The sequence below is a fragment of the Condylura cristata genome, unplaced genomic scaffold (assembly GCF_000260355.1).
Source record: "Condylura cristata isolate star-nosed mole 26May11 unplaced genomic scaffold, ConCri1.0 scaffold00001, whole genome shotgun sequence".
NCBI lineage: Eukaryota > Metazoa > Chordata > Mammalia > Eulipotyphla > Talpidae > Condylura > Condylura cristata.
In genome coordinates this window covers 63,167,238-63,192,809 of record NW_004567102.1, presented here as the reverse complement: position 1 = coordinate 63,192,809, position 25,572 = coordinate 63,167,238, and the positions used below count along the sequence as shown (strand labels likewise).

At 41.4% G+C, this 25,572-nt stretch overlaps 1 protein-coding gene across 1 annotated transcript in view; it reads right to left on the bottom strand.

The window, feature by feature from the left end:
- NCOA7 (nuclear receptor coactivator 7) overlaps positions 1-25,572 on the bottom strand; it is a 130,541-nt gene that overhangs the window by 5,666 nt on the left and 99,303 nt on the right. The window contains exons 11-13 of the mRNA XM_004673830.2: positions 9,641-9,788; positions 1,598-1,723; positions 240-392 (exon numbers count right to left, since the gene is read on the bottom strand). Coding sequence (XP_004673887.1) covers positions 240-392; positions 1,598-1,723; positions 9,641-9,788 — 427 coding nt within the window. The remainder of the gene's footprint in view (positions 1-239; positions 393-1,597; positions 1,724-9,640; positions 9,789-25,572) is intronic.

Below are 25,572 nucleotides of genomic sequence, written 5' to 3'. Positions count from 1 at the left end.
AGACAGAGTGGGAACAGAACAGGCAGAAATACACTGCTGAGGGGAGCAGCAGGTGAAATAGGAGAGGTCTGCTGAGCCATGTGGGTCACCTCCCTGGCAGGGAATCAAACTCATGCTGCAGTGGCTGCTGATAGCTTCATTGTGCTGAGACTTAACCCCTTGCGCCATCAAGGAGGCCCTGCTGTACAGATTTAGAATCTTCACTGAAAAGTGTTTTCTATGACAGGGACAAGCCTTACCTGATTATCCATATCTTTGATGACCAATAGGACCGGGCTGTCCAGAGATGCTGACTTCCGGTACAGGGTTTTCAAGCTGGTCCCGTGCTCTAATGTGCTATATGCGAGTCTCCATGGATACCCTTGTACCCTTGCTGGAAGGCGCCGTGCCAGCTGTGGAGCCAGAGCCAGAGATGTAAATTTGTGGTGTGCCCACAATCACTCATGAACTTGCAACACAAAATAAGTTGGCTTAAACAAAATCACACATGTGGAGTGTTCCCTTTTATACTGGCAAATGCTTGCTTCTCTGAACCAAGAAAGAGAAGGAAAAGTCACTGCCTGACAGTGTTTACTTTGACAGAGATGCTGCCCAGGGTACGTGTTTCCTTCCCCTCCAGGACCTGACTATGCTACTATCCATTTGAGGATACAGCATATGGTTTGATAAAGAGGTATGGGACACATGCTGTCCCCTTCACGCTTCAACCTGACTTTCACCAAACAGTTCCTGTTTCTCTAGTTGTTCTTTCTAAAGCCTGGTAGACTCAAGAGGTGCTACTGACAACTGCAGCTCCCTACACAAGTGACAGCAAGAAAACAAGTGTTTATGCTTCTAGTGAGGTACAGTCTGCCCTCACCTACATCCATGGTTAACTGACTCTTGGCTGCCATTTCTAATTATAGAAATGCATCTCTCTTCAAAACTTTTAAGGAAGGAAGCAATGGTATGAAGCCTTCCGAATGCTTAACTTATAGTACCAGCATAACTTTGTCTCTGTAACTGCTCAGTCTAATCTCTTTACTTTCCTGGGCCTTCACTCATTTGTCAATTGAGGGAGGTTAACGTGATGAAATTCAATTTTCCTGAATAATTAAAAAATAGAAATTCAGGCTTTTTAGCTGGTGGATCCCCAAGAGATTCCATTATAACATTTCATAAAATTAAAGTGATAGTTTCACAAAAATATGAAGCACACAAAGGAAATTACATAAAATGGGATTTTTTTTTCGAGTGCTAGATGGTTGTTATTAAGTAAATTGAATGTGTTAGGGCTCTTATTGAACCCCATAAATGGAAGCCACTAAAACTCTACAATAATCAGTAGGAAAAAATTGCAATTATGTTATACCTATGGTGAGACACTTTAAACATTGTTTTTAAGACAAGAAATGACTTTTCATTCAGGGTTGGGAAGGATGACCCACTCCTTGCCTTCCCAAGAAGGCCACACAAAGGGCCTGCAGACAAAGGGATACCAGACTTGGTTAGGTGCTGAGTGTTCTTCCTTGAAACTTTGCTCGTCATTCACTCTCAGCAGGAAAAAGCTGCTCTAGGCCCCTGAGTCCTCTCTCCTACCTCGCCCGGGAGACCCCACCTGCTCTATGTGCATGTTCTCCAGAAGCGCACTGTGGGGCTGCAGGGTCGGCAGGGCCTCCTCATCGTCATCTTCATAGTAGCTGCACGTGCTCTTCCTACGCTTTGCCTCCTCAACTGTGATGATCTGAAGGACAAAGAAACAAAGGAGAAGCATGCATTGTGTTACCTTCACACAGAAAGGACCTCATAACCACAACCGCCTGGAGGTAGAATTTTAGCAGCAAGACCTAAATTGAACTGGGACTTTTAGAAAAAAAAAAGAGCTCGTTTTTCAAGTTTAGAACGTACGCAGAATTTAACATAGTACAGCTGAGGTGCTTCACCTGCACAAGTTAAAGTTGCAAGTTCTCCACTTTTACTCTTGCTGCCAATTGCTGCCTCAGAGTAAGAATTAACGTGTAACTCCACAAGTAACCTATAACCTCAAAATACCTTAAATTAAGCTCCTTTAGCCTGCGTCTAAATCTGAATTGTTAGAGAAAATGACTAACCAGAGATCATTCTGTAAGTCTTCTGTAAATGAGAAGAGAACAGCTTTTTAATTAAGACTTCTAATATTTTCTCTCTACGTTGTACAAATAGCAACCTGCACGCATAGAAATGACATGGTAACAGCTACCAGGAGCAACAGTCCAGAGAGAAAGTATAAGTCAAAATTACAATTAGGTTAGCATCCTCTATGTACAGTTCAGAGACCTTAGTTTTTCCTTCAAAGCTGAGAAACATGTTTCTTTATATTATTATTATTATTTCATTATAAATTACATTCATAAATAACCTAAGTCAATTTCACCTTAAAAATCTATTTTTATCCCACCTGAAGTCTGGATAATTCACTAAATTATTTTAAATCGAAGGATATATATACATAAGGTGAATAATTTATCAAATTTTCTGAGTATCAGTATTAATGACTTTTGCATCACGGAAAACAAAATATTTAAGTGACATGTAACAAAAACTGTCAGAAAACACACTACTCAAATTTTCAAAATGCACAGAGGTAGACATAAATCTGTCATCTGCACTAACTTGTCTGAGGTGGATAGACAGCTAGGGAAATTAGCCTATAAATTTTATTATCTTTTCAGGACATAAATTACATAAATAAAATACTATAAAAGAATCATAAATCCAGCATTTAAAAAAGCACATATTTTTGGCGTTTCTACCTTTAACTGATGTACAAATGAGGCTGTGGAAGGAAACAAATACAAATCTGATTCCAAGGGAAAGGGGCAAACCACACCATATTCACCCCCAACATAAATACCTGTTACTATTGAAATGCCAGCCCAATCCTGCCAATCTTAGACATGCTTTCAAAGCACACTGAGTAGAAATCTCTGAAGCTTCACAGGCACCTGGCTAACTCTCCCGGACTCCAACTCACCTTCACAAAAGGCTCTTGGTCCGGTCTGGCACAATAGAAAATCTGAATGTCCAGGGGCAATCTGCGGACTCTCATGGTGCGTGTGCAGTCTACTCGCGCTCTAATGAGGAACAGGTTTCCTGACTATCTGCCTCCACACCACGCTTATTTGTAGCCACGCTGAGCTACAACTGTTTTTGCTGTCTCTAGTTTCCTGCATGATTAAGTTTCTGTTTCCCTTAGGAGAGAGTTCAGCATTTCTCCAGGAACACACCCAAATTAGGATTTAGAGCAAACACTTCCTGTCACGGTTAGCAGTGAGGCTGTAAAACGACACTTTCACCTTTGAACGGTAGTTTCCTAATAGTACAACAAAACCCTATTGTTCAGATTTTTCTTTTTTCTTTTTACACTTTTCTTCCTATTTGTCCTCTGGCTAAGCTGGCGTTTCTGGCCCAGTCTTTTCTGAAATTGTACAGTGTCTCCAAAGTTACACCTCCAATTTATTATTTTTTAAGATTTATTTATTTATGCACACAATAACTGGAGTACACGCCAGTGGTGCAGGGGTGGGCGTGGGGGGGAGGGGTGAGAGGATTCACCAGAGATAGAGTAGGGAGCAGAACAGGCAGATCGAATGAAATACACTATTGAGGGGAGCACATGGCAGGACAGGATAGGTCTGCTGCACCATGTGGGTCAGCTCTCTAGCAAGGGATGGAACTTGTGCTGTAATGGCTGCAACTAGCTTCATAGTGCTGGGCTTTAACCCTTGTGCCACCAGAGAGGGCCTGACCCTCCATTTTAAATTAATATTCCTGAATCTCACAGCAAAGAGGAAAAGAAGCCTTTACTAGAGGTGGAGGTACATTCACTACTCTGAGAACAAAGGCATTTCACTGCAGTCCCATGTCAAGTGTGAGGGACTTAAAGAATGGGAGAACACTGGGTTTACTTGAAACTGAGAAAAATGTTATTTTAGGTGACATTTTTTAAACAGCCAAACAGTTATACTTTCTTGCCTTTTAGAATGTTAATCTTAATGACTCAGAAGGATGATGAGTTCTCTACTCCCCAGATCAGATGTCAGGGAGTTGGAAAGAAACACAAATCACCATTGGATCAATTTTCAGTGATCCTTCTGTGACTTTTCCAGATCCAAATGGCCTTTTGTTCCCAGGGGCTGTTGAGTGGACTAGGGTGCAATTCAGAGCTTCTCCTCGGGGGTGAGTTACAAAGAGGGCTTTGGAAGGTACTTAGTGACTAATCCTAGGTCAGCCAGAATTTATTCTCAATGCAAGCACCCAGACACAGTTTGGGCCAAAGGACCATTCCTTCCCATACTTGACACTTCATGGCAGCTATTTAAGTGCATTCAGTATGATGGTGAGTGCCAGGTGCTTGAAACAAAGCAGCCTGTGGTCTTGAGTGGGTGAGAGAAGAGTAGAGTCATTTCTGAATAAATGAATGTCATTCCCTGTGACACAAGTGCTCACAGTGGGGCTACCTCGGGAATTCTGAGATGGACTGGAGGTGTGGGATGAGAGCAGATGGTAGGTATTGGGGAGACAGCTCAGTGAGCATAACAGGAACACAGACATAGTCTATGTTCTAACCTTCCCATGGCTTGGATAGAGAAAAAGGGAAGTAGAGACAAAGCAGAGAGGTTGGGAGTGAGAAAGTATAGAGGAAAATGAAGAATTCCTCAAAATCACCTAGGAGACTTTAAATGTACAGATTCTAATATTTTCCTGCTAGGCTTACTGAATTAACCTCTATCACGATGTGGGTCTAACATTTAGTTTAAAAAGATTTCCAGGGCCCTCCCTGGTGGTACAGAGGGTTAGGGTGTAGCACTGTAAGCTAGCTGCAGCTGCTTCAATACGAGTTCAATCCCCAGTCCTGGAGATGACCCACATGGTGCAGCAGACCTCTCCTGTCTTGCCTGCTGCTCCCCTCAGCAGTGTACTTCATCAATCTGTCTATTCTGCTCCCCGCTCTGTCTCTGGTGAATCCTCTCACCCCCGGCACCTCTGGCCTGTACCCCAGTTCTGAATAATAAATAAATACATCTTTAAGGAAAAAAAAAGAAAATGACTAATGTGATCAATGGCAGCTGCTGAGTATTTAAATAAGGAAGCATATGATCACACTTCTGTACTTAAACATGATAAAAACAATAAATTTGTATAGTACTTTTAAATATGATGAAGGGAATATTATAAATCACTAAATAGTGCTAAAATTATTAAAATATTACCTATCACATATCAATTTATCAATTATAGATTGTGTGAAATTTATACTGCAAGGCCACCTGTATATGCAAGCATGGCAAGAAAATGTCATAAAGGAAAACTGTAAGTAAAAGACAAAAAATAGGAAAAGGCTGTCAAAAATACAAGAGACAAAGAGCTGATATCTTTAATCACAAAAAGCACAAACAATGTAAATGAAACTATGTAGGTTCCTTTAGGAAATGGGCAAAGGAAATGAGTGGGCATCAAAAAGGAGGAAAAGAAAAGCAATATGTACACACACATACTGTCCATAACAGCAATGAAGGAAACAAATTAGAATATATCTCAGCTTCCTACTAACAAGCATTTTTAGAAAGGAATAACAACAGTATGGTATTGTGGGCATTCGTCACACTGCCAGCAAGCTGAGTTGGCATTATTTAAAAACAAAGTACCCAATACCAACTACCTTCACTTTCAGGAAACTAAAAATTGCGAATCATTGCATCCTTGTGAAAAACTTGGACCAAGACAACTATTCCCAAAAGTGGAGAATTGCTAAATTATAATAAAGATTAAAAATATCATGTAATCATTCAAAAAGAGGCTTACATTATTCTTCATTTTGTACATTTTTTCCATCTCAGATATATACATAAGAAAAATATGTATGTGTAAGGGAGAGAAGGGTGTAATTAAAAAAAATTAAAATTAAAAAATATATGCAAAAAAAAGAAAAGAGGCTTAAAAACTTTTATACAATTCTCAAATATATCAAGCAAGGGAAGTCATATACAAAATAATATGTAGAATATAAATACATTTTGCAAACATGAAATTCAAAACTCAACAACCCCCACCACCGTCCCACCTGGAGAGCACCTTAAAAAGAGAAAAAGAGTCAAAAGAATTGTGTAAAAGTGTTAAATGTGCTTAGGTATTACTTTAAAATTTTCTGATTATTCTTTTCTGTGGTTATCAGATTTCAATAGGAGGCAAGTGCTACTTCTATAAAGTTAGAAAATAAAGCTGATTTAAAGAGCTTGCACATGGGACAATGACTTGCTGGGCAGGTTTAGGACCTCCAGATATGTCCTTGGGAATTCAATTAAAGGATGCAGACAGGCTGAGTAGGGCGGGGGTGGTAGAGGGAAGTGGAGGTCCCTGCATCCCCCAAATTAAAATCAACAAGACTCTTATCGGAGATGACTGGCTAGATGTGTTGGTGAAGAATAGAAACAGGTAATGTCCAGGTTTCTGGCTTGGAACACCACTCAGGAGGATGGGAAGACAGAAGGAGAGGCACTTTTAGGGAAAGATAATGAGTTGATTTAGACCTTCTGAGAATCAGTCATACTTGTTATCTTCTAGGGCCCTGTAAGTTTCCTCTTCCCCACCCACAGAGGAGGAGCAATGTTGCTGTTGTGGCTTGACTTTAAGGCAATGCTTGTAAGCATTATACTCGCCGCAGTTTGGACTCTTTTCTTCAGTGTGGAAAGAAAGAAGGGATAAGGTGGCCTCGACAGTCCAATCATGCTCTCTCTAGTTTTCTTTATAGATGCTCCCAGTGTCAACAAGAATCCTAGGGGCTTTAGCAAACCAACCCATTTCTCCATCCTTTCCATTCTGTTGGCCTCCTAATCCACCACAGATCCAGAGACGCCTGCTGGAGAGCTTAGTCCTTTCCTTCTTTCTCAGGGCCTGGGTCACAGGCATTCTGGGGTGGCCTGTCCACGCACACTTGACCCTGAAGCTGCCCTTTCTCTTGCTGCATGTTTCTGCTTACTTTCTATTAGTTCCTCAAATGCCCCCAGGCTCTCTATTTCTTCTTGGGTCTCTCCACAGATTTTTCTCTCTCACAGAAGTTTTCAATTGGCACTACGAGCCCAACTACCTATACTCCCGCGTTTTGTGCTCTCAACACAGCTCTCTCCTGGGCGACTCTCCTTGCTCTTCCTGGCTGGGCGCAGGCCCTGGCCACCAGAGGCTCTTGCGCTTGGCAGCACTTCTCCTGCAAAGGCAATTACCTCTTTAGAATGTAATGATTTATCTAAACTTCTTGATGCTAAATGCTACTTCACTCACCTGCTGTGCCCCTAGCATGGGAAGGGCTGGGTAAGTGCTCTAAAATAAGGGAGTGTTTTGCAGATCAAATTTTGAAGCCGTAATTTATTCCTGTATATCAAGGGAGCCCAGAGCTGTTTTTAAAAATGAAAACAATATATTCTGAGGTTGGGGACCATCTTTACAGTGCCTGCCACGGATCCAAGACACCTACTTAGCATCTAGCATTTAGTTGGTGCTCAAATAGTCACTGAATGAATAGTCTTTTTAGAAGATAACTCCAGCTAAGTTGTGGTGAATGGATTGTGCTGGGAAGGCTCAATGTGGTGAAATCAGTCAGATGTAAAAACGTAAAAGCAAGTAAAGCTGTGTCAGCAAGGAAGGATTATAGAACCAATCCCGGGGAATGAAGTGAAGAAGAGGGAAAAAAAGAGCAGATGATGATGCAAATCTTTCCAGTTTGGGTTATAGGGAAATGGAAACATAAACCACAATGAAGACTTCCGGGGAGGCGGGGAATAGAACCATGGAGAGAGGTGAGGGAAGCCGATAAATGCCTGAAAATGGTCAGCATTCAGGTAGTCACTGAGCACAGGAGATAATGTGAAATTATCTAAGGATGACAGGCTAGAACATGAGAAGAAGCTTGGGAGAATTCATGTAAGAAGACATGTCTGGAGGAGAAAAACATGAAACATGAATACAATCTCTGGGAGAGAAAACCATGTAAGAGGGGTAAGGCAAAGACAAGGGAGGGAGCAGAAAGATATACAGAAAGTGAAGTCAAGTTGAGCATGGTGTGTGCAAGTTAAGGGAAAAGAGCTTAAGAGCTTGAGGGACAGCTCAAGGGGATTCATGCAGCAGGAAGAGAGTGAGAAGGAGGTCTATGGTGCCTGGAGGGGGTGATTTCCATGGTAACTGGAAAACATGCTGGCTTGCAGGTTGGCACAAGGGCAGTTGAGAAACTGGAAGCATAGAGTACGATCCAAATTTTTTAAGACGTTTGATGCTGAGAGAAAGGAGGGTGATAAATGAGAACCTAGAGAGAAATTAGGGTGAATATGTTTCCCCTTTATTTTTATTTTCTTCCTTTAAAATTTTTTAAAATATTTTAACAAAAGAGAAGACCCAGAAGGGAGAGAGCAACGACAAAGAAATGGACTGCTATTACTGATAAAACAAGAATAAGAAAAGAATGATCCTTCCTCTGGGCCCAAAATAAATGGTACAATAATAGGTACGTTAGAAACAGCAAAGGGGGAAAGTGAGAGAAATCTTATCCAATGGCACCCTCTTGGTGAAATAAAGGAGAAAATCACATCTGGGATTGATGGAAGATGAAGTGGGCTACACAGTTTAAGAAGAGTTAAGGCGAAAGAAAAGAGAGGTGGGCAGGGACAAGTAAGGGATCTCTAATCATGGATAGGCCCAGGATTCAGAAATCATGTAGTTGCAATGGTATTGTTCTCCCTGGTAGAAAGGTTTTTGTCCAGCAATACTTGGGTTCCTAAGAGCAGAAAAAATGTGAGGGTGTATTCACCTGGGATTGCAGGCTGACTAGATTGCAGTGAATGGGTTAAGAACAGAGAAACTCATGAGTCCTGGCAGGGGTGTCCCTGAGTCATTATAGCCACCTGTCCCACGGGGAAAGGAGAAAGTCTATGTGGAGTCCAGGAGTGAGGCAGAACAGGAAGGAGTCAAGATATCAGGTGCTCAAATCCATAGGGACATTTACCAGCCTCTACATAAGCTCTTCTGTAAGATTATTAAGCATGGAGTGCTTGATACAGGGTTACCTCATTGTATGGAGAGAACAGTTATAATCCAAAGGATAAAAGTCTATGTCTATCAGCTACATCCAGCCACCATCTGTGTAAGATGGTATATGAGCTAAGATTGTGTTTTATATTTTCAGGTGGTTGCAAAAAATTTCCAATGAATAGTATTTTGACACATTATAACTATATGAAGTGAAGTGCAGCCATGGTCATTTGTTAATGTTTATTGCGGGTATTTTGGTTCTACAATGGCAGAGTTGAGTAGAGGTGACAGAAACAATGGCCCAAAAAGCCAGAAAAAGTTTGCTGACCTCTGACCTAAGGCATGGAGTGATGAGTGAGAATATAAGTGGATCTGTTTAGAAGTCCCAGTGCCTGTATGTGTTGGTATGCACTGTGGTGCTGCTGGTGGAGTCTGACACACAAAACTAGTTTCTGACAGAGCAAGAAAGACACTTTCCTCTGTAACTTCAAAGGTTCACAGAGAGTCTGACTTGTTTCAGCCAGTCACTCAGATCCGGACAAGAGTATTTGAAGGGATCCTGTCTTTTAAGGTTCGTGACAGTTTATTCCCCTCTTCTGCTCACCTCCCAGCTCTTAGTGGTCGGCTCACTGAAGAAGTTGTCGATCATATTCAGTTCTTCCTTTTCCACCACCACAAAGCCTTGCTCTTTGGCATCTTTCCCATAGACATCAGGAGACCATTGAACAAAGAACGTGTACAAATGATCCACCCTGAAAAACACATTCGTCAGAGGAGTTACCACCAAATCCACTTTCCTGGCAGGCACTGGGAGCGACCTGGGCATGTAACCTATCCCTTTTCAGCTTGGCAAATCCATTTTGCTAATTGGGAAGGTTGCCAGTACGGAGATGATCTCTACTATTGTATTCCAAACTTAAAATAAATCAACAGATGAAAGCGGAAGTCCACAGACACCAAGAAACTATCTCCAATCTGAGGAAAAGAATGAGAGACGGGATATAAAATAACAAACACAATGACATATTTACATCAAATGTTTCTCACTGGGCCTTACTTGACTTTATTTTCACCTGTACTCATTAGGAAAAAACTGACCTGAAGCTAGTGGCAAATGAAAATATACAGTATTCCAATGGGTCATTGGTGAGATCGATGCGCTATCAAGACTTTAGTAAAACATTAGAAAGAGACCTAATTTTACTGACATGGGGATATAGTTTACTTCCAGTTTCTCTGTTTTCTTTTATAAATTAAACATCTCCAGATTCCAAAGCATCTTTCCAGACTTTTTCAATCGACACTTGCTAGGTTTTGAGAATAGAATAGAAGCTCTGGGTCCCAGAACCTGTAATATCCCTCCAGGTGTCAGGAGCACACCTCTCACCTTGGGTCTTACACCTGCAACCACTACGGCAGGGGACAGGCTGGGAGACTGGATTAAATGATGCTTTCCCAGCTACAAAATGATAACGCTAACAACTATTGTTTGAGATAATGCTAACTTATTGCTATTTTCACATATAACAAACAAATATGCCTTGACCCTGATTCAAATGAAAATTGTGTACTTACTGACAAGAACCTACATGTCTATGGAAACGAAGAAAAGCATTTTGACCCACTGGAATATCAGAATTGTAGGTGATATTTCTTTTTTTATTTCAATGCCATTTACATTTCAATGCCATTAACATTTGTCTTAACCTATTCAGGCTGCCAAAGCAAAATACCATAGGTTGGGTGGCATGTAAACAATAGGAATTATAATAGTAGTTATAATTACTTAAAATGTTATAACAATATTACCGCAACCTGAATGTTTCTATACCCTCCTCCCCCCGCCCAAAAAAAAAAATTCAGAATAGAAATTTAGACCTCATCACAGTGGTATCTGGAGTTAGGTCATGATGGTGAGGTCCTTATGACTGCTATTAAGACCCTATATGAGTGTTCATTAGCTCTCTTCCCAAGGACATGGTGAAAAGACAGACATCTATAAACCAGATGCTGGCTTTCACTAGAACTAGAAAATAAATCTGCCAACAGCTTAATCTTGGACTTCCCAGTCTCCAGAACTGTAAGAAAGTAATTCCTATTGTTTAAGTGCCACCCAATCTATGTTATTTTGTTTTAGCAGCCTGAATAGACTAAGATAAATGTTAATGGCACTGAAATAAAAATGAAATGTCACCTATAATTCTGACATTACAATGGATCAAAATGTTTTGTTGTTTCCTTAGGCATGTAGGTTCTTGTCACTGAGTATACAATTTTCTTTTTATTTTAATCATGGTCAAGACATATTTGTCTGTTACACATATATTAAATATTGTACTTTGGCCATGTTGCTCATCTTTGTACTGTTTTTTAATTAACACATTGCATGAAAATAATAACCAAAATTAGCGTGGATATTGATCTTGTTTGCTTATACAAATAATGTTACAATGAACATCTTCAATGTCTTTTACCTTGAATTATTTTCTGGAGACTAGTTCCCAGAAAAGGGATTAGTGGGCCAAAGGGCATGATTTTATAGTTTGTGATTCATCCTGACAAACAGCTTTTGAAACTGACTAGCTTACTCTGATACCAGCATTATAGCTTGGGTGTGTTTTGTAACAATCTTATTTCTTCTTTAAAAAAATAAGTTTTACCTGCATTATTATTCATTTCTTTGAATTTTAGTGGGTTTTTTTTCTCAGATGTTGTTCCCAGCTGCAGCTTTCTTTTTATAGGCTGGCTCTTTGTGATTAGGGACTCACCATTTATCTTTTCAATAGTGGGAGTCTTCAAATAATGTACCATTAGCCTCTACCACATGTGTTTCTAAGCTGCGATTTTCCTTTTTATCTTAACCATGTCTTCTATATTACGGAACTGCCAATTTTCATATACTTAAAAGTATATTTACTTTGAGGTTCCTCTACTACCCAAGAGCCTGGAAAGCTGTCACCCAAGACAAGGTACATATATCAGCATGCATGATGCACTACCATTTTTATTTATTAAAAATATCAATGATGGTCCTCTCTGGTGGCCCAACGGGTTAGGACACAGCACTGCAAGCTAGCACAGCCACTTCAATGCAAGTTCAATCCCCTGCCCGAAGGTGACCCACATGGCATGGCAGACCTCTCCTGGCCCGCCTGCTGCTCCCCTCAGCAGTGTGCTTCCTTGGTCTGCCTGTTCTGCTCCCCACGCTGTCTCTGGTAAATCCTCTCACTGCCCCTGTACCTCTGGCTTGCACCCCAGTTCTGCATGCATAAATAAATGAATCTTTAAAAAAATATCAATGATAATTGTACATGGATGTAATAAATTATATGTGCCAACTTAGCTAGCTTTGGCTTCCTCCCTCTGTGGACACATCCCACTGCTGTTTCAGCTCACTGGTTTTGTTGCTCTGGAGATCTTTTACTACCAAAACAGATTTCTTTGAAATCTCATTTAAAAATAGTTTGTCCTAAGGCATGAAATAGGGTGAGAGAAAGATATATTCCTCTCATACATACCTTTAAGTTATTTTCACTTTTGGAATAACTAGTACATTTTCATGGTTCAAGGATAAAAATTACACTTTTAAAGCATACTCTGGAAAGTTTCCTTCTTACACCCCTATTCACATTTGTTTCTATCTTATTTCCCTTACAGGTAATCACTTCATTAGTTTCTCATGTTTTTGTAGCTACTTAAGGCAATATACATTAATATGAATATACATTCTTTTTGCCCATTTCTACAACAGATAACACTATTCCCTAGCTTACTTTTTTCACTTAACATCATATCCTGGATCTATTTCCATATCATATATGGATGTTTTCCTCATTCTTTTCTAGCTACACGGTACTTTACTGTGTGTATTTACCGTAATTTATGTCATTCTCCTCTAGATTACATAAACTATGGACACTTGGTGTGTTTCCAAGATTATTCAGTTAAAAACGATGCTATAGTACGTAACTTCACACTGAGTCATTTCACGCGTATACAGGTAAAAGAATAGGATATATTCCCAGAAATAGAAGTGCACTGGAACAGCTCACTTACAATTTTGATACATAAGAACATACCGTCCTTTTTAGGGATGCCATCATTTTTCTTTTTTTCCCCTCCCACCAGCACTATGTATACTCATTTGAATTATTTTTATCATTTACGATGAAATTTCCTACTAAGACATTTCTTAGAAAATAATGAGCTATGCCCTCCCTGGTGCACTGCAGGTTGGTGCTGCACTGCAAAACTAAGCCATGCACTTCAGTGGCCCAACGGGTTAGGACACAGCACTGCAAGCTAGCACGGCCACTTCAGTGCGAGTTCGATCCCCGCCCCCACGGTGATCCACATGGCGTGGCAGATCTCTCCTGTTTCTTAGGTTGCTCCCCTCAGCAGAATACTTTGTCAATCTGCCTGTTTCTGCTCCCCACTCTGCCCCTGGTAAATTCTCTCACCACCTCTGCACCTTTGGTCTGTACCCCATTTCTGTATGCATAAATAAAATCTTAAAAAAAAATGCGATAAGTCACCACTCGAGAGACGTTTGGTAAATATATAATTCTAACATTTAGTTCTTTAACACTTAACATTGGGGTCACCTTAATTATATTTCACAATATAGCTGAGAAACAAACATGCTTCCTTCTAACTTCTGGAAAAGAAGATATCTCTTATGTGCATAACCACCTGTGAGAGGCTGCCTTATTGTTTATTAACTAGCATACTTAAGAGAAAGTAAAAGTAGCACCTGGCACCTGGGAGTTAATCTGGTCCTATTAGCCAGGGCCCTAGTGTTGCTAGGAGCCAGCCTTTTATTCACAGCCAGGCCCTGTAATCTCTAGTTAAACAATTTTACAGAACATCAAGTCAGAGAAGGTCGCACCATAACCATAATGAATCACAACAAAAGACTTCTGTGCGGCCTCACATCTAAGCACACATAAAAACAGTGACATTGTCCAGCCACAAAAATGACTAAACATGCCTCCAATCTGGCCAATAATATGATTGTGCTTCTTTGCCAACTATCACATTTGCCTCACTAATCTTCCCTCTTTCTGGATAATAGCTTTAGTGAAATATTCAATCACAGAATTCACTCTGCTTCCCAACAGCTTCCGTTCCACAGTAAAGTCCTTCCGGCTTCCACTCTTTCCTGAATCACCGAACACAAGCCTAAACCCTGCAGCTCCTTTCTGATAGTCTCTTACTGAGAGGGTCCATGTTCCATTGGGGTGAGTTCTCCTTCACTTCAAGGTGTCAATCCATCCACTCAGCTCCAGGTGTGTTCATGCTGGTTCTAGCACAGACATGGCTTCCGTCAAGAACCCTTTCTATGTAGCTACTGTGTGCCAGTGACCCTGAAACTTACCTTTTGGAATATGACAGCTAGAAGGGACATTGCATGTCATCTCCTCCTCCCAATATTCCTTAAATTAAGGGGGCCCTGAAATCAGCAACCTGCATCACAGTGAGGACAAGATCTGAGTTGGCAATTGGGGTCTTTTAATCACATTACAGAGTTCTCCCCCTGCTGCCTACTGATTTCTAAATCATCTTGGAACTGGTTTCCATAAAGGATTGCTCTTGACTCCACTAACATTTTACTCTCACAGGGGAAGCTGTTGCCCAAGCAAGGAAACCAAAGAAATATTCTGGGAAACACTAGAAGCTCATGATGTATGTGCCTGTCTGAAGCTGCAAGGGAATAAGACACAGATTTGGAGCTAAGATTTAACTTCTTCTTAGACATTATTAGAAAATATAAGCTGTGAAAATTGCAGCCAATGAAACTTAAAAGTAAGAGATCCTAGCAGAGTAATTGCCATTCGCTTCGCTTTTTGGTGATAGACATTATAATGGCTGGGGGAACCATCTGAACATTCCAGTTTAATTATGTAAATGTAAGGTAAGTAAGGCTTATTGTTCTGGAGAAAGAAATACATCGATATTCTTTGCCTGATGAAGTTCCTATAACCCACTGGGAATATGTTTGGAATGGGAGGTCAGAGAAACAAATGTGTACACAGTCTAAAGGGTTTGCTAAAGGGAATGAGGACTCTCGTACATAAAACTTTTTCAAAGTGCAAGATAAATAGGATATCTCTGATCTCTACAGTGGTCTTAATAGAGGCAAACCCATAGGAAAAAAACACCCTTTCTTACTCCCCATCTTTCTTGAAGAAAGTTTTCAAGGGGGTGGGTGAGTGGCCTGGTCTAGACGAATGGAGGTAGGAGCCACATGAATGCAATCAGGTTAACTTGGGTAAAACCTAGAGTGGCCCTGCCACAGTGGTCACAGTATGGAAGGGAATAGCTGTATGTGTATATGTAAAATTCTTACGCCCTGTAGCAAGTAGGGGAAGAGGTGAGGGAGAGGGTGAGAGCAGGTAAAACCAGCATAAAGCATTCTTGCCTGATGTATCATTCTTCACAAAGGGAACAACTTAATCTGGGCAGGAGTCTGGGCTGCACAGATGAGGAGTCTTATCCCAAAGCTCTTAGGAGTGCCAGGTTCCGGTGACTGGTGAATTAACTTCTGAATCTGTAGTTGGTGTGTGGGCTAGTCTGTAGCCATCAGCAGTGGGTCAAAAGCAGACAGGTGCAGCCCTTCAAGCTGAATAAGCACTGGGCTTATCTGACTTAACCACAGAGGAAAATCTTTAAGCAAGGAGGGGAGAGTAATTCTAAAAATACCACAGGAAAGAGGCACAGAGTCACAAAAAATTTCATATTAAACAAAATGTGCCATTTTAAGCAATACTGGTAGATAAAACCAGTCACATAAAAATAGAAGAAGTGGCTCCCCCCTGTTTAGGGACCTGACATTGCACAATTTTTAAAAATATACATTTTTACATTATTCCTTTTTGTACAATGTATGGCTTTCTCAGGTGTGGGCCCCACAAAATTCCCACCACCCATTCACCTGTGCGTCACAGTTCCCTGTGTAATTCACCATAGTCCCCGGTATAAGAACACATTCCTGGGCCCTGCCTGGCATTGTAGTGCGTTCAAACACATTACTAAGAAGCTAAAGCCACTTGAGCAGTTCAATCCCCACCCCAGAGGTGACTCACATGGGGCAGCAGACCTCTCCTGACCCACCTGCTGCTCCCCTCAGCAGTGTAATTTGTCGATCTGCCTGTTCTGCTCCCCACTCTGTCTTTGGTGAATCCTCTTACTGCCCCTACACTTCTGGCCTGTACCCCAGTTCTGTATGTACAAATAAATAAACCTTTAACAAAAAAAAAAAGAACACATTCCCTCCTTTGTTTTGATCTTTCGCCCTTTTTCTCCCCTGCAGAGTGTCTGATTAATGGTTGCCTGTTAATTTTGTTTAATTTATTATAATTATTCTTTTCCTGGTCATTTATTTGATCCCCTTATAAGTTAAATCATCTGATGTTTTCCTTTTTCCTTCTGACCTATTCCATTGAGCTTGATCCCTTCCTGCTCCATCCATGTTGCTGCGCGTGGTATGAGTGTATCTTTTTTGATTGTTGGATACATTATTCCATAATGTATATGTACCACATCTTCTGGATCCAGTCATCTATTTTTGGGTATTTGGGTTGCTTCCAAATCTTACCTATTATAAACAGTGCTGCAATAAGCATAGGGGTACAGTAATGTGTTTGGGTCGGGTCCTTTCCAAGTAATGTGTTTGGGTCCTTTAGGTAGACTCCTGAGAGTGGAATTTCTGGGGAATATGGAAGCTCCACTTTTAGTAATCTGAGGAATTGCCACACAGCCTTCCATCGTGATTGGACTAGTTTGCATTCTCACCAGCAATGAAGTGTTCCTTTTCCTCTACATCCTCACCAGCATTTGTTGTTTCCTGTTTTTTTTTTTTAATATTCATTGCACAATCATTCTTAAAGTCTTTCTAACTATCCCTAAAGACAAGCAAAATAAGGCCCAGACATTGAGTAATGTCCATCAATCTAAGTCTCTTTTTTTATGAACCTGAACTCAAAGGAACACATGCACATTTTTGCACTTGTCACAGAGGCTTCATAGTACAGATGAAATATTTCCTTAATTTGGGGTTATTAATGAAGCTTAAGCAATATTAGTGAGCCGTTGGGTGGCCTTTTGGGCACGTGCTGCCCACTTGGCATTCCTGCTCTTAGTCCTGTCAGCAGGAGGCACAGAACACTGCCTTGCAAGCACTGGGCCCTGCCAGCCAACACTGTGCCTAGGGGACTCCACTCAGCCATGTCACCTGAAGCCCACTCAGGGCATGGTCCTCCACTTGCCACAGTAGAGAGGGTAGCAGTCCTGAACAGACCCTTCTCTCTCAAGGGGTGAACTCTGTTTTTGCTCTCTACTTAATGAACTTTATTCATGGAAAGCGTCAGGTGAGGTGAGATGGGAGATCTTCAGAACATAACCTGTTGTACATTAGGGTACCCTAATGGGAAGTGCTTCTGTTTCTTCTCTCAGTCAGGACACTGGTGCACCCCGATTTCCCTCTGCAAAAGCCTTTCACATAATTTTTCCTCATCCTCTTCTGTAGAGAGGATCTTCATACCATGTGGCTCTGAGAAAAAGCAGAAGGAATGGGGAACTAAAATGACCTGTTCCAAGAGAGAAAACTGAAGTTCATTTGGAAACAATTCGATTATGTAATTCTAAGGACCCTTGAGACCAAGTAGAAGGAAACATTGACCTTCTTTCCAGATCTACTTTGGCTCAAATAGCCAACCTTTGCTTATGCTCCTTTTCCTATGGAATTGGAGAGAGGGTAAGAGGTTATGACTTCATATTTTTTCCTTCTAGATTAAAGTGGCCTTAAGTTTAATTACCTTAATTCCTGAAAAGGTTCTTTTTTTCCTAACTGGGTTTTCCTAGGGCTTAGTTGCCAGAACTCAACCCTGCCTTCTGTAAATAGTTCTCAAGTTCTGAAAATCCCCTTCCTCGTCCCTCTGGCCCCATCCTTCCTGATTCCACTACTCCTATTCTCAGCTTGAATCCCTCCACACCACCCCTCTACACCCAGCAATTAGTCCTTCCTGGATTCACACACTTTCAGGCCAATTCCCATCTCACTCCTTCTGATGGCCCCTTAAGGCCCACAATTTCACTTCTATTGCACCTGCCCTTCCAAACACCTTCCCCCAGAAACAAACACAACTATCTCTAACTCTCGGGAAGAAGGAAGTTGCTGATTTGCTTCGTCATGCTTAATAGATCTATGACATACCAAAGGCACCCAAACTGGGCTAGGAAAACCCTCCCACATGGGGCTCCTACTCATCTCTGGCTCTGCTCTTTTTCAGTGCCACACCAGCTATTCTAGACCTCTGTTTTTGCAAGGTCCCCACCTTGCTTGCTAATTTGCCTCCCTCTGACTAGAGGATTTTGCTGTACTTTCTAATGATGCTCTCCTCTCCACTGTCCCCTTTCAACTCTCTCTTCAGAAGAAGAGAATCCTCCTCTAGAATTTTGAACTTCCTCTCAGTACTTTCCACAGTCCTGGTCCTTAGTGAATTTCCTCCATCGTTTCTACCTCAGCTCTCTTGTCCTCTCCATTCCTTTATCTCAGTCTTAACTCACAAATCTATATGCATCTCCCATTCTTCAAAAAGAAATGCCTCTGTTGGTGTTTTGTTCCTAAAGCTCTCTTCCCATACCTAGTTTTGTTGGTATACTGTTAATATTTGGGTTGATACATTTTCCAGCTTTTTTTTTTTCATTCCTTAACTATTCTACTCTGATCTTGTTCACTTTTTAAATAAATGCTGTTTATTAAACCTGCTATAGGTACTTTCTGGAAAAAGGAAGTTTTGCACCCTGTTCCCTCTCTCCCTACCTTCGGGATACAGATGGTCTCAGAAGTCACCTACTATCAAATTCAAGTCTTTCTTAATGACTTTTTTGCAACTCATCCAGTGACTCACCCTATGGGTTCAGATGAGGTATAGAGCTTCTCCAGCCTTTGCTGCTTCAGGACATTCTCCAGGGCTTCTGGACAAGTCAACACAATACCAGTAATTCCTGCCACCCTGGAAGCTAATTTATCCTGAAGCAATAGGTATGGGAACACACCTGTGCTGGGAAGGGTGGGTCCTGGAAAATGCTTATGTGTGCAAAAAGACACAGCATTTTAAGAGCAGGGTGGTACTGGAAGGAGGTCAAACCAGATGTGGCAGAGAGAAATGATAATACAATGTGGTCTCTGATGACTTAAGAGAGGATGTGGTAAGAGGGACAGAGCTGCTAAGATGCAGGAGACCAGGAGCTTCCTTAAGGAGAGTTTAAAAAAAAAAAAAGTCCAATACAGTGACCGAGTCAGTGAATCTGAAGTGAGGGTAAGTGTTGAATGGGAACTCATCATGCAGGGGAGGAATTCCTGACTGGAAAAGTGAGATGTATTCTTTGCTTAATGGAGTTGCAGGAAATGAAAACATAAAAGCCAAAGAGCTGGGTCACAGAATACCTGAGCATCAGATAAAATGCTTAAACACTATCCTGGGGCCACTGTTTCCCAGCATGTGTGGGAGGAGAGGGGGTGGCACCAGTGACTTCAGAGGGCACATAAAGGAACATACTTTAATAGGTACATACTTGTTAAGAAGATTGGCAGTAAATACAACTAGCACATTATACTTCTGACTTCTCAGGTATAACTGCTCAGGAAAGGCAGTTTTTGTTTGTTTTTTGTTTTGCTTTTAAGATTTATTTATTTATGCACACAGAACTAGGGTACAGGCCAGAGGTGCAGGGGCGGTGAGGGGATTCACCAGAGACAGAGTGGGGAGGAGAACAGGCCGACTGATGAAGTACACTGCTGAGGGGAGTAGCAGTCAGGTCAGGAGAGGTCTGCCACGCCATGTGGATCTCCTCCGGGGCAGGCGGGGATGGAACTCATGCTGAAGTGGCTTTAGCTTCTTGGTACTGTGCTTTAACCAGCTGCGCCACCAGGGAGGGCCCAGGAAAGTCTGTTTTTAAAATGATGTACATCCACTAAGGAGAACTGTTAGGTAAATCACAGCACAAGTGGTGTGCCATCATGAAGGAAGTGTGTGCATGACTGAAGTTTGAGAAGAATGGCTCTGAGCATCAGGGAGGTAGCACTAGCACTTTAAGAGAAGGCCTGGACAGATCCGGGGCTTAGAAAGATGCCATGGAGCCAAGTAGGGAAGGCCAGGACAAGATAGGACTGACTAAAAACAAAGGCTTTGTTGAGCAGGCTAGGAGAGACGCAACCCAGAGATGACCAAGGCAGATGGCGGCAATGCACTGGGCGTTGGGTCAGCATGTGTGCACAGGCCTCCAGGCACAAAACCAGCCCCAGCCCATCCAGCACCGGCTACTCCCCAGACCTGGCACTCAAGCATTGCTTAGATTTCCTGTCTAATTATAAATCTGAGATTTATCACATTTCTTCAGAAACATCAAAGGATTTCATCATCCACACATGGCTCTTTGAGGGAGTCACCCCAGAAGAGACACCATAATCAAGAGACACATTCCCGTTTACCAGATAAAGTTGTCATCTCTGAAGACTTTCAGAGAAGGTAAGTGACACCAGTCCTTGGAAGGCCGCACCTTCGGCAAAGCCCTGCCGACGGCAGGAGTGACAGCAACAGCAGCAGCAGCCACGACCTTGCACTGATGGGGAAACAAGCTTTTTTATTGTTTCACTGTAACCCCCTGAGGGAGCCACTGTATTTCTGTTTCCTATTTATTGGTGGCAGACACAGATGCTTACACATATGAACTATGTTGTCCAAGGCCACACAGTGTGGTCGGTCGACCTGAGACCACCCTCAGGCCCGTCCATCCTCTCAACCACTCTGCATGACCCCTTTCTCTACAGTCAACCTCACTATCATGGTGTCACCACTTCATAAAAATCTGACTAAGTTGTAGGATTGAGAGGCATGAATCCTGATGCAAAAAATCTGAGTTGATGCTTAGGAAAAAAACCCTATTCTACTCTCCATACTTTGTGTATATGGGTAGCAGGGAGCCTATTAAGTGAGGCTCACTGTTAGTCATTGTGAAACTTTATTTCCTCTTGCATTCTCCTCTTTTTCTCTCTCCAAACATAGTTGCAAGATAAAGAAAAGCTACATTTCTAAGTAAAAAATCTGAAATCTTAAACTATTTCCACTTCCAAGAGCTAGAGGCTGTGGGAAAATTCCTTAATCTCTCTGAACTTCTAAAATGAAGATAAGAACATCCAATTTCTCATTTAGGTGTCCAGAGATTAATGGGCAAGGACAATCACTTTACTTTTGAACATCTATTTCAGAAAGTTCCTTCCATGTGAGTATTTAAAATCTTGCAAAACATTTGCAAACCAACAATTTGACCCAAATGAGCAAAAGCAGTTAAGACATTCTTATCTCATCAGTTACCTGACAAATAGAAGAAATGGGAACTACACATAGCAAAACATAACAGCCCTAACACCCACCGGTTTAATAAGTTATAGAGACTATTAAACAATTTAATAGCTATTACTAAAAGCAGACTCCAGAGTACATTATGGTACAGAGAATTGGCAAGAAGACAGGAAAAGGGAAGAAAATGGGACCTACAAAGTTTTGAGATATATATGTTTGCCATTCTGTTGTTCACGGACACTAGTGATTCTAAGTAAAAGATCCTCCAGTACACTTAGTCTAAAACATTCATTTTGAATACAGCTGTGGAAGCCTAACAGGGTAGAGTGCTGTTGACCACAGAGGTTACTAGCAAACTGTGACCTTTTAATATCCACTTCAATGGCCTATCCCAAGATCCTTATTTGAAAAGGTGATTTTTTCCTTGCCTATAGAGTCCCCACTGGATTCAATATTCTGTCCCTCTAAATGCAACCAATGGATAGTCATGCCCTGGTATAATGCTCATTTTTAAAGGGTCTTAGTGTGTGACTAGGAAAATAAACCTTTACTTGTGAAGTACCAGCTAAATATGCTTCTTTGTTTTGTATCACTAAATGAGCAGTTGAGTTTTGAGACTCATTGATCAAAACAACAGTTACAAAACACCACTCAAAAATAAGTAAAAATAAAAATTTTATGTTAATATCAATATGGAATGTTGGGCTAGAGCCTGGATCCAGCAGAGGATGCACACTATTTAAAAACAAAAAAATTAAACAGTGGCTAGTACTTAAAAACTGGAGAGAGGGCCTCCCTGGTGGCACAAGGGGTTAAGTCTCAGCACTGTGGCACTATCTGAGGCTACTGCAACATGAGTTTGATTCCCAGCCAGAGCAGGGGCCCACATGGTGCAGCAAACCTCTCCTGTCTCACCCACTGCTCCCCTCAGCAGTGTATTTCAGTCCACCTCCTGTCCTGCTCCCCACTCAGCTTCTGGTGAATCTCTCACCCTCCCATACCTGTGGCCTATACCTGAGCTCTTGCATGCATAAACAAATAAATCATTAAAAACAGAATCAAGAGATGTGTCATATATAATCCACATATCAACTTTCTTTGAAAAAGATGGGAAGATCTAGCAGTGCCAGGCTCCCTTTCCCACCTATCAGCAGGGGACTGGCTGGTGGCACAGGTCTGCAGCAGCTGCTTTGTACCACAGGGCCCTGTAATTAAGGCTGCCCAGGTCCCCTTCTCCTTTCTCCACCTCTGCAGGCATTTAGGCTGGCAGTAATTACTGTTTCTGCATACTTACTCCTGAACACTGTGTGCAGCACCTATCTGCAGAGATTTATTAGCCTTAAGCAGAAATGCCAGGAGTTCCTCTCCAAAGTGCTGGTGTTGACTCCTGTAGCAGAAAGCACAGCTGCCACCGCAAAGGGTTTTTTATAGAGTGATCTTTTTTCATGAGCTTAGGTCGTTTTCATGTCACTGATTAACTCAAAACATTTGCCAAAACTTGTTAATGAAGTTATTGAAGGATGTCTGCCTAATAAGATGCTTCTGGAAGGTGATGAATTTCTCAAACTTCAGGTTGATGAAACAAAAGGTGAAGAATGTGAGGAAGTAAATGCTTCAGAACATTCTAAAATATTTTTAAAAATTGAGACTATTGGGCCCTCCCTGGTGGCGCAGCGGGTTAAAAGCACAGCACAAAGAAGCTTAAGCCACTTCTACATGAGTTCCATTCCGCCTGCCCCAGAGGAGATCCACATGGCACGGCAGACCTCTCCTGACCCGCCCGCTGCTCCCCTCAGTTCTTCGTCGATCTGCCTGTTCTGCTCCCTGCTCTGTCTCTGGTGAACCCTCTCACCCTCCGCATCTCTGGCCTGTACCCCAGTTCTGTACGAATAAATAAATCTTTAAAAAAAAATTGAGACTATTTAGTTATGTAAGTGACTAACTGTCTCTGGTGAACCCTCTCACCCTCCGCATCTCTGGCCTGTACCCCAGTTCTGTACGAATAAATAAATCTTTAAAAAAAAATTGAGACTATTTAGTTATGTAAGTGACTAACAATCCTATAAATTATTATTCAGTAGTTTCTTAACACTTAGATTTGCATTAAATAAAAATGAAACGTAGTGATTTTTAGGGACTGCTTTGGATTTTTTTCTTCATTAGCAACATCATAGTAAAAAGTATGATATAAAGGTGTGTGATACTTAAAATGTATGGGGTTTTACTAAGAAGCTTAGGCCGCTTCCGCATGAGTTCGATTCCCGCCTGCCCCAGAGCTGATCCACATGGCACAGCAGACCTCTCCTGACCCGCCCGCTGCTCCCCTCAGCAATGTACTTCGTCGATCTGCCTGTTCTGCTCCCCACTCAGTCTCTGGTGAATCCTCTCACCCTCCGCATCTCTGGCCTGTACCCCAGTTCTGTATGAATAATGAATCTTTAAAAAAAAATGTATGGGGGCCCTCCCTGGTGGCGCAGCAGGTTAAAGCACTGCACTGAGAAGCTAAAACAACTTCCACATGAGTTCGATTCCAGCCTGCCCCGGAGGTGACCACATGGTGTGGCAGACCTCTCCTGATCCTCCCGCTGCTCCCCTCAGTAGTGTACTTCATAGATCAGGCAACCATCCAACTAACATTTAGAAATATCAGTTAAGTACTAAACGCTATGCTGTTTCCAAGACATAGGACAAAAAGTTTGGCTCTGCCTGCAGAAACTTTAAAGTTCAGAGGGAAAAGTCACAAGTAATCCACATCTCTAGAAGAGTGTGAATACAATACAGCAGTATCTGAAGATAGGGAAAGTTTCTTAAAGGAACAAGAGACATTTGAACTCATAGGTGTAGGTAGAGAAGGTGGGAGAGGACTAGGTAGCTAGGCATCTTCAGTAAAAATGTCTTTAATTCTGACACACTTTACTTTAAAAAAAAAAAAAAAAAAGACTTATTGGGCCCTCCATGGTAGTGCAGCGGGTTAAAGCACAGCACTAAGAAGCTAAAGCTACTTCAGCATGTGTTCAGTCCCTGCCCCAGTGGTGAACCACATGGTGCCACAGACCTCTCCTGACCTGCCAGCTGCTCCCCTCAACACTATACTTCGTCATTTGACCTGTTCTGTTCCCCACTCTGTCACTGGCGAATCTTCTCACTGCCCCTGCCCCTCTGGCCTGTACCCCAGTTCTATATGCATAAATAAATTTTTTTTAAAAAGATTTATTTACAAATACAGAACTGGGGTACAGGCCAGAGGCATAAAGGAAATAAGCTGAATGTGATGTTTGAACAATGCAGGGAAATTATGCCCACATTCTGGTTGGTAATATTGGTTGCTATAATGGAGAAAACAGAGGGCATGAATTGTGGAGACAGAAGCAGGTATAAAGGTTGGAAATAAAAAATCCCAGTTTTGGGTATAAGTCTTGAGTTTGGATGATCCAAATACTGAAGGCTACTGGGTATGCATGCATTTGGGGACTCAATAACAATGTCCAAGGAGAGCAAGAATGCCTAGCATATAAGAAAATTAAATTACTAAGTGTATACCACTGTACACTGTACCACTGAAAAAGAAAAAGAAATGTAAAAAGTAACATTTAATAACGAAGCAGGGAAAAGGGAAACTGGGAAGGGATGAAAGAAGGAAAGAGGGTGTCAAAGAAAGGATGTACAGTCATTCAGGTCAGATACTGCCAACGACATATTAAGTAGGGAAAAAAGCAGATTGCAAAATGGATTCTGGCTTATCTGCAAGTTTGGGTGTTGCTAAAATTATCTTCGCGTAGTTACTTTCTAGTTTAATTTATAATTACCCACCAGGTTCTCCCTTTTTTGCTTCCTGTCTCCTCTTATTAGCTCACTTATACAAAATCACACTAGCCAATTAATTCATCTTGGGCTGAATATTTATGCATGACTTGGCAAAGTATACATAATTCCTGCTATTTAATTTTATTTCCATTTTATTTTAAAATCTGAATAATAGGAAATCAGTTATTATGAAACACTTCAGAGATTAAGAGGCCCTAAACAGGGAAAATATTCATTTGAACAGAAATAATTGGTTACTTCTTATGCAATAATTTCTTGGCTGTAAAAAAAGAAAAAGTGTTTTTATCCAGAACAGTATTCATAACATAGGTTAATGGCCATAGATCAAGTTTCTGGAAAGTGCTAA